Source organism: Pelodiscus sinensis, chromosome 4, assembly GCF_049634645.1.
Source record: "Pelodiscus sinensis isolate JC-2024 chromosome 4, ASM4963464v1, whole genome shotgun sequence".
Taxonomy (NCBI): Eukaryota; Metazoa; Chordata; order Testudines; family Trionychidae; genus Pelodiscus; species Pelodiscus sinensis.
The window spans coordinates 14,923,286-14,933,048 of NC_134714.1; the positions used below are offsets into that span (position 1 = coordinate 14,923,286).

The window sequence follows — 9,763 nt, forward strand, 5'->3', positions numbered from 1 at the left end:
GTCCGCTAGTGTGGACTCCGTGCCCGCGGCTACATGTGGCACGAACTAGATAGTTCGGATTAGGCTTCCTATTCTGAATTATCTGTACGCCTCGTTCCACGTACATTAGGATAGGAAGCCTAATCCGAACTATCTAGTTTGTGCCGCGTGTAGCTGCGGGCACGGAATCCGCACTAGCGGACATTTAAAAATGGCGGTGCCCGGCAACATGCAAATGAAGCCCGGGAAATTCAAATCCCGGGCTTCATTTGCAAGTTCGTATGACTACATTAACCACCCTAGTTCGAACTAGGGTGGTAGTGTAGACATACCCCTACAGAACAATCAGGCTCATGGTAAAAGGCCAGGCAAATGATGCAAATTTGAGCTTCACAGAGTTTAATTTTAACAGGTGTCCAGAACAGTTTGCTGCAGCTTAGTTAACCATGAAATGGAAACACGTCTCAAATGGCTTTCATAGTAGGAATTCAGCTTTATTAAGGACTCAGGGAAATGGGCAAGTTGCTCATGATATGAGCAATGGCATTTACATGACTGGAGAAATGTGACCTGCACATTGAGACAAATTGCAGAATTGTTTAAAGGCAGTTAAGATCCTGGACAGCAGAAAACTGCTCCTACGCTATCACTCAGGGCAGCAATCGGTGTATTCAAGGGATCTGCAGGGCACAGCTATGCACATCAATCATGATTCCTACACAAGTGGCAAGCAACTTTTACAGTTCAACAGACACAAAATTACAGCGTTTAATAAATTACAGCTTAAATGAAAAGATATGTTTCAAAGGGCAGATGAAACTTCAAGCAAGCCTCCTTGGTGGTTTTAAGCAATGCATTCTTAGGACCAGAAGGAAATCTAACTAGGCAACAAGGCTGTTTGATTTGCCTAATTTTCAATCACTATTCAGGGTCCAGGTGAGGAAACTACAAGTTTGACAGTCATCAGTTCCAAAAGCCTATCACCACTATGTTGGAAAGTTGTTTTCAATGGGCCAAGTTCTCATTCTCACAAAAATCCAAACCAACCTTTTTTGTAGGATGAAACCATTCAGGAATAGAAGACACCAAATCCTCTTTGCCAACCACAGGACACTTATGAAGCAAGTCGGGGCATTGTTGGGGTATACTAGCCACTAGGACATGCCTCCTCCTCACGTTTTGATCAGTGGGATCCCTAAGCACTTTTGGATTGTGCTTAGAAACATTTTTGCAATGGACTTTGTAGCTGATTGAAACTCCTGCACTAAGGCATATCACATTTATTGTGGCAATGTTAGCTAGGCATCAGAGGCACAATTCTAAAGCACTAATGATGAGCACCCTACTTGTATTACTCCAGCTCATAGTATGTGCATCCTCCCACAGAACAGGTGTCGTTAGAAACAATGTGGCACAAAAGTCCCCTTTGGGCCTGTGGTTGGAACCATCTTGACAAACTGGGAGGGATCATCAAGAGAGACTCTCAGGCCGTGGAGAGCCTGTTTGATTTACATTAAATCAGTTTGGGTCCTCTTCCCAAGCAGAACCAGCATGGGTCGAAATGATTCATTTCGTCTTGCAGATTTGAAGTGCTTTTTCTTTTTTTCAGGATTTTTCTTCTGGGTTGGCTTTTGCATAAGATTTCATGTACAGTAAAACATGCTAACTTGAAGCATGTTTGAAACTCCACCCTTATTACATAAAGTGATTAAGCAAGTGCTTTTGGGCTTTGCTGCAAGAGGATCAATATGATGCCATTTTCTTAGCATTACTGCATTTATATTACAGATGTTTTGGAACCCAGTTCTGGTCTCATTCAGAATGGTCTTAAAGCCTTATAATTCCATGTTCCTTGCTGTCGTTATTCCTGGTTTACACCCATGTAAATGGGAAGAGAAACTGCCTAATGAGAGTTGAGGGGATTCTATTGAGTATGTTTGTTTTCAGGGCTCAAGGCTGGGAGACATAAAACCTGAAATGTACAAATTCATTGTTCTTAAGCCCTTAATGCTCTTTTTGTCAATTTCAACACATCTATGACTTCTTATTAAATGTGCCTTTTAAGCATAAGGCAAGTTCTCATACTGTGAAATACCTGTGGCTAAGACAAATGGTATTGGTACTTCCCATCTGATATGTTGCTGTGAGGCTCCTTATTACATTACTACATCTAACAGATCTTTAAACAACTGGCAGACAGGAGAACTTTATGCCTCTACTGTACAGAAGGGTCATTGATTAGAAGCATTCTGGCCATAGGGTTAAATTCCATTCTGATTTACACCACCCACAACCCTGCAGTTACACGGTGTGTGCAGCAAGACAGAGTTTGGCCCATGATGCCTAGAGCAGCTGTCCAGCAGGTGACAGGGGACTTAGACCGTCTCACATTCAGTAGTGGCAGTGGAACAAACCCCACAGTCACACCGTATGGCCACAGGGTACGTGTAGGAAGGATCCACAGCGGCAGCACAACTCGGCAGCTTCACCGTAATCAGCTTAGTCTCATTGTAGGTGCAGACTCGATGGTGCGCGTCGATGTACGGGGGATCCAGCACTGGTTTCTGTTAGTTGGGGGGGAAATGCTGATGTCAGACAAAAGATCATTTGTCAGAGATGAGCTAGATCAGGGGTGAGCAATAATTTTTTATGCTGAGCCACTCCAAAAGGGGTCAAGGGCCGCACTCTTTTATGATATTAGTGGAGGAGGTGTGGGGTCTGGGATGGAGGTTGGGTGCAGAAGGGAGCTTGCGGGTGTAGGAGTGAGTGTAGGATCTGGGAAGGATTTAGGGTGAAGGAGGGGGTTGTGACCAGGGGCAGGGGACTGGAGTACAGGACAGGGTGCAAGGGTTTAGGTTGTGACCTAGGGCAAGAGGGGGTTGTGACCAGAGACAAGTGGCTGAGGGAGTAGGGTCTGGGAAGGGGACTGGGTACAGGAGGGGATTGGATTATGTGAGGTAGGAGTGAAAGAGGGGGGCCAAAAGGGTTGGGAGAGGGAGGGGCTCAGGTGCCAGACGCAGGCTCTGGCCAGGAGATGCTTACCTGAGCAACTCCAGCCAGTAGCCCAGAATGTTCGAAGTCAGGCTTCCAACCCTCCATGCTCCTGCAGGCTGCTCAGAGCAGCAGGGACCATGTGTGCTGCTCTGAAGCCTGAGGAGAGGTGGGGAGGAGTACTTGGCACGCTGCCTGTTCTTCAAACAAGCAGCTCCCATTGCACAGAAATTGGCCAATGGGAGCTGGACATTGTGTTGGGGGCAGGAGCAGCTCCCACAAGACCTCTCCAGCCCTCTCCCCGGGATTGTTGCGTTCACAGATGCACATGACCCTGAAGCCAGCTTTTCTGAGTGGTGTGCTGGGGCGGAGCAGGCAGGGAGCCTGGCTGAGGCTGGATCCAGCAGCAAAGTGGGCCAGATCCAGCCCTCAGGCCATATTTTGCCAACCCTCAATCTAGATGATGCTTGGTCCTGCCGGGAGGGCAGGGGACTGGACTTGACCTCTCAAGGTCCGTTCCCGTTCTAGTGTTCTATGAGTCTATGAAAGGCAAGAGGAATTCAGGACAGCTTTGAGCAGGCACGAATAGCCCTGGGGCTAGATCCCGCAACCCCAAGTCACCTCCACAGTCCTGGTTACTTCCATGGGGTTAATCACAGAAGGGGCAATTGGTTTGTAGGCCCAGTCCCATAGAGACTGTCTAAAAATTATTCTTAGGCTGACTGTGGTATGGGTCCCAGTTCCGCACTAGACCAGTTCACTTTTTTGTTTATGATCATTTCACAACAAGTCCTTTTGAAATGTAATGTACTGGCTAGGACTAGCCAAAACCTTTTCTCCCAAAACTGTTTTATTGATAGAATATTGGGGTTTCAACTAAGTGAAACTTTGCACAAAACATGATACTGCTTTCTGTGGATATGTGGACTTGTCATCAAAAAATCCAAATACCAAAAAAAAAAAAATTCATAATTGCCACCACAATGCTGTGTGGGAGGAGCTGTTGTATGGATGCTGCACAATCTCCTCTATGGACGAGGCTCTCCAGCCAACCTATATAGTCCCTGAAGCACTGCAGCAATGGGACTCCCATGATGCATTGCTGAGGCTCAGCAAGAAGGGAAACCATGGTGCATCATGGGAGGTGTAGTCTGGTCCAGCCCAGAAGGAAAACAGGGCACGAGGCAGCTGTAATACAATAGCTACAGACCACTACAGAGCCATTTCCAAATAGATTTATTTTCCAGGTTTGGGGCAAAAAAATTGTTTTGAATGTCACTGAAAATCCAAAACAACCCCAACCTCCATTTTCTTAACAGTGCTAATGCTGGGTCTGGCTCCCCTTGTACTGAGCCCAGCTGCAGCTTGCAAGTGGTGGGCAGCCTGTGCCTGCGCGTGGAGATAGGAAGCTACATCTCCGCAGCATGATCCCTCTTTTCTCCTCACAAGAAGTTTGAAAGAGTGGATGGGGGAGAATGGAGGGTAGAGAAATATGAGGGAGCCAGCTGGACTCCTCTGGATTTTTCTGCCCCCTGCAGCGGGAAACAGCCTCAGCTAGTAGAGCACAGAAGTAGTTTAATTTGTGGTCACTTTCCCCTCTGTGGCTGTGAAAAGGGCTTGCCATGTGTCTGGCAGGCAGGAGAGTCCCAGGTGTCCTGGCAGACTGACCACAGACTCCATGGCTGCATGTAGACTGGCAAGTTTTTCTGCAAAAGCAGCTGCTTTTGCAGAAAAACTTGCCAGCTGTCCACACTGGCCGCTTGAATTTCCGCAAGAACATTGATGATCTCATGTAAGATTGTCAGTGTTTTTGCAGAAATACTATGCTGCTCCCATTTGGGCAAAAGCCCTCTTGTGCAAATGCTTTTGCACAAGAGGGCCAGCGTAGACAACGTGGTATTGTTTTGCGCAAAAAAGCCCTGATGGCAAAAATGGCGGAAAAGAGTCTGTGCCAATCTAGGCGCTCTTTTCCGCAAATGCTTTTAACGGAAAAACTTTTCCGTTAAAAGCATTTGCGGAAAATCATGCCAGTCTAGACGTAGCCCATGTGTTTCAGAAGTCCCTCATACAACACAACCTGGAACTCTAGTAACAGGAGGGCCAGGAACTTAATGAATTTAGCTTAACTCTTCTCTAGTGGCCACTTCAGTATCTGGATTCTCCGGGGATCAGTGGGAACTGCTGGAGCTAGGTGACAAGGTTCATCTGGTGTTCAAAGGCTCCTTTGGCTGGAGAAGGAGGAACCCTCACACGCATCCCTTCATCCACATCAGTTTATTTCACGTGGGACTGGTAGCAGAGGTCCAGCCTCCTTGCCCCCAGGCAATAAAAGGAGTAGGAAAGTCTGAACCAAAACTCAAAAATTGGTTTCTTCTCCTGTCAGTTATCTGCAGAATGAGTCCCCCTGCTTTAGTCAGCAAAACCCACTGACATTAAATAAGATTTTCATTGATTAAAAACATCAGGAGCCAGCCCATTAAACGTTTACATTACAGCAAGCTAAAGTGAGTCATGAGGTTGATCTTTAACGTGTGTAGACTTGCTCTCTCATCCACTCACTCCCAGCCCCCATCCAGAACAGAACTACCTCACTTTTATCCCAGGCTGCAATTTACAAATTAGAAAGACATTCCCTTTTGGGATGTGCCGTTTGGAACGAAATATATTACCCAGGAACCCAGGGCCCCTTTTTAATCTCAAAGGAATTTTCTTTTGGTAAAGTCATAAAGGGCTCTTTCCCCTCAGTGGTCAAGCCACACATGGCTTTCAAATTGCATAAGGAGAGTCAGAGATAAGCACTTCATACCTATTACCACAGGTTGTGGGGGTTTCTCCTGAACAATGGTTAAAATTGGCCAATCACTGTCACTTGTGTTTTGACCATCATTCACCAGACCTAGGACTTTGCCTTCATGCTGGTTCATTGAGTGCCAAGCACAGTCTTGTCACTAGCTTCATGGAAGTTAGGGCCATTAATACTTATGAGCCAGGATGGATAGCAATGGTTTCCCTAACCTCTGTTTGTCACAGGCTGGAAATAGGCGACAGGGGAGAGATCACTTGATGACTGCCTGTCCTATTCATTCCCTCTGGGACACCTGGCATTGGCCACTGTTGGAAGCCAGGATACTGGGATAGATGGACCTTTGGTCTGACCCAGTATGGCTGGTCTTATGTTATTTATTATGTGCATTACAACAGTGCATTGGGGATGTAATAGTGTAGTCGATTAACTGATTAACCGATAAGCAAAAGCTTATTGGTTAATGCTATAGACGGCACACATTTGCTCCCCTGTCCCGCAGGATATTTTTTAGCAGGCTGGCCAACAGCCCAGCTCAGTCCTGACTTGCGATGGATCTGGGAGCTCAGACCTGCCCTAGACGGGGACTGCTGCCATCTTGCACTGCTGCCTCTTTATAAGAGGCAGCAGCCCAGGGCAATAGGCAGCCAGTCCACCAGGGGAGCTGGCTCCCCTTGTGGATCAGCTCCCGCTTGGCACCCTATGCTGGTTTCTCTGATATAGAGGCAGCAGCGTACAGTAGCAGGGGGCTCCTCAGGCGTGGAACCAGAGCACATTGGCTGCTGGCTCCAGACCCAGGGACTATAGAATATTCAACTAACCAATAAAAATTCGTGAGGTTACTCGACTAGTTAATTCATTGATATTTAACATCCCTACAGTTCATCAAGGCCCAGCTGAGACAACAGTCCACCATGAGAGGTGCTCTACAAACACCTAGTAAAGACAGGCAGACAGGGAAAGACAGAGAGAAGGGGAATAGCCTTGTTTTATCATCAAGGAACCCAGGCACAGCTGGATTAAGCAACTAGCCCATGACCACATAGGAAATCTGTGGCAGAAACAGGAGTCAAATGCAGATCTCCTGAGTCATCATTCATGGGGGCTTCATGAGACCAACCTCCCCGGTGATAGGGGAGAACCATAAGCTGTTTCCTGAACCACTTACTGATCTCCATTTGGGGGAAAAAATAGTGACCCCAAAACTGGTACCATTTACAGCCCTGGCTCTCAACCCACAGCCCACTTGCAGCCCAATCAGCACACAGCTGTACTCATGTGACATACTCAGGGCCATAAGGGAGTGTAAATGGATTGTATGGATGCGACCTACATAACACACAGACAGAGAGCTGCATATGTGGCCCACAATGGTAAGTGGGTGGAGGAACACTGGTGAAAAGCTAGCTCCTTAGGCCACCCCTCTGCCCCCTCCAGGCGCCCCTCAGGTATTGCTCACCTCCCACGTCTCACAGCGCCCCCAGCAGGCATCCGTGGTGATGCGCATCCCCTTACAGCCGGGTTTCTTAGCCAGGAAGGTGAACTCACGCACCGCGCAGCCAATGAACGTGCGCAGGTTGGTGTTGGAGGCTTTGAGTGCGCTGACACAGCCGGCCAGAATCAGGACAGGCAGGGAGCCTAGGACCACGTGACGGAGCTTCATGCTGCACCCCGCGGCCAATAGGAGACATATGGGAGGCTGTGAGACAGGATGAGCCCCAGAGGAGCTAGCATATCTAGTTCTGAGTGTGGAGGCAATATCAGCAGTGCTGGCACTGTCCCCAAGTCATCCACTTCCTGTGTGCATCCAGGAGTGAGCAGGAGAGAGGAGATGGCACTCGGTGAGCCTCGGGCTTGAGACTTGCCCCCCCCCCCACCGCAGCATGGAGCCTGCACTGGCACTCCAGCCCCGTGGCCTCCCCCTGCGAGGTTGCAGTGCCAGCACTGGCTTCCCACTGCCAGGTGGGGGAGCCTCACAGACCAGATCTGGCTTGAGAGGGAAGGAAGCAACTCCACGCACTGCCGCTCCCTCTTCCCCCAGCTGGGGGAACAGCAGCACAGGAAACAGCTTGCCTGGAAGCTGCTCCCATTGGCCAGAATCACAGCCAATGGGAGCAGCAGGAAGCAGTGCCTGGAAGCAACAGGAGGCTCAGAGCCAGATACATGCTCCCCCATCCTCCTCATGCACCCTCTTCCTGCCAAGACCCTGCAACCAAACCCCACTCTTGCACCCTCCTTCTCCCTTGAATCCCCCCTATCCTCAGCCCGCTCCTGCACCCTACCTATCCTCTGCTCCCTACCTCCTGCCCCAATTTCCCTACCTCCAGCCCACTCCTGCACCCTACCTGTCAAGCCAGACCCTTCACTCCTATCCCCTTCAGCACCCATTTTTTCATCATGGGTGGTTGGCTGGCGGTCTACAGAAAGGAGCAGGTGAGCCACTGGCCAAAAAGTTTGAGAACTGCTGGCCTAGACCATTATAGTCATACTGTACCTTTGAAACTTTTATTTCATATAAAGTGTTCCTTGTAAAAACCCCAGGTACTGAAATTTAATCTCAGGAATATAGCCATCTGTACAGAAAATAGCACAGCCTCCTCAGAGCCAGATGCTTACCTAGTACAAATCAGTGTCAACTGAAGCCAATTGACCCATATCTATTTACACCAGTAGATGATTTGGCAGATTAAATAGAAACTTGACCTAACTGCTTAGTTTGGGATGCCTTTCCAAAATTTAACATCAGTGCATGATATTACATATGTCAGTGTGAACACACACATATGCAGATATGCAGGTTTTGGTGTGCACATACTGAATGTATGAGCTAAGCTTGTATTTTTCATGTAAACAAAACCTAAAACTCCTTATTTAAATAATGATATTTGACCATAAATTTCAGTACAAATTGAACATTTACTCCCTCTCACCTTAGCAAGACCTGGTTTAATCCTGAGCTGCAGCAGTGACATACAGCAAACACAGAAGTACACTTACCTAACTTGCTGGATACAAATCTGCCTGTGCCGTTTTAAATTGCAGATGGTATTTCAGAATGTCAGAGTGAATGGCAGGAGACCTGCTCAGCAGTCGGTATCGGGTTTGCTCTTAGCAGATCTCCTTAGCAGCTGCTACTGGGCTGCTTAATTGCTCAAATTTATAGAAAGGGGCTTGTCAATCAAAGCAAAATAGAGGCAGATCCTTACATGAACTACCAAAGACATCAAAGACAGTGACTATAAAGCAAGCCCCGGCTTTCCAATACTGATTAACTTAAAGGGTATTGTTTCATAACATCATTCACTGAACAAAGGGGGTGTCTTGGCGAGTGACATAATTCCAATGGAATAATGAGCATGCATCAGGGCAAGATGGATCTTTGCTTTAAAGAAATCTCCACCCCTTGGAATTAGGATTGTAGTCAGGGACTCAGGTAATCATTCTCTCACATCCAACAAGAGATGGGAAAACACCACAAAGGGAGTATTCACAAACAGGCATACACACATTCACACTGCACAAAACCCTTTCCAGTCACTTTCTGTGACCATCAGCCAGTGATCTTTTACGTTTGCAAAAATGGTCACAGAAAGCAAAAATCTCCAGACTGTTCATGCAAATGCATCTTGTGCCCTAGGCAAACTCTTCAGTTCTTTTGCCTTGCATATAAAAGTGTCATCCCATCCCGGGATGGAAACAAACAACATAGAACTAGGAAAAGGGGTGATGCTATCAGGATTTAGAGGTCCCATTCCCAGGCCAGTCACAGACTCATGTGTGATATTGGGGAAGTCATCTTACTTCCCTGCCATCTCCATCTCCCTATCTCTAACCTGCATCTCTGCAAAGCCTCCTGGGAACTGTACATCTCAGAAAATCACTGCACAAGTGTCGGAGAGTAGAACAAGCCCATCAAACCGCTCACTGTTAATCTGAGCAAGTCAGTTAGTATCAAGAGCAGGACCTGACTCTTGAGACAACAAAGCCTTG

The 9,763-nt window shown here is 47.6% G+C and overlaps 1 protein-coding gene across 2 annotated transcripts; it reads right to left on the reverse strand.

Moving 5' to 3' along the window:
* Positions 1-306: 306 nt before the first annotated feature.
* Positions 307-9,059, reverse strand: GPHB5 (glycoprotein hormone subunit beta 5). 2 transcript variants are annotated; one of them, XM_006110761.4, is made up of 3 exons: positions 8,771-9,059; positions 7,233-7,437; positions 307-2,543 (listed from the first exon to the last, which is right to left on the reverse strand). In XM_006110761.4, exons 2-3 carry the CDS (start codon positions 7,434-7,436, stop codon positions 2,355-2,357), a joined length of 393 nt encoding a protein of 130 aa, XP_006110823.2. In that variant the 5' UTR covers position 7,437; positions 8,771-9,059; the 3' UTR covers positions 307-2,354. The 2 variants fall into 2 exon arrangements, with proteins under 2 accessions (XP_006110823.2, XP_075782489.1); XM_075926374.1 differs by lacking the exon at positions 8,771-9,059 and adding an exon at positions 8,119-8,251.
* Between the last annotated feature and the right edge of the window lie 704 nt (positions 9,060-9,763).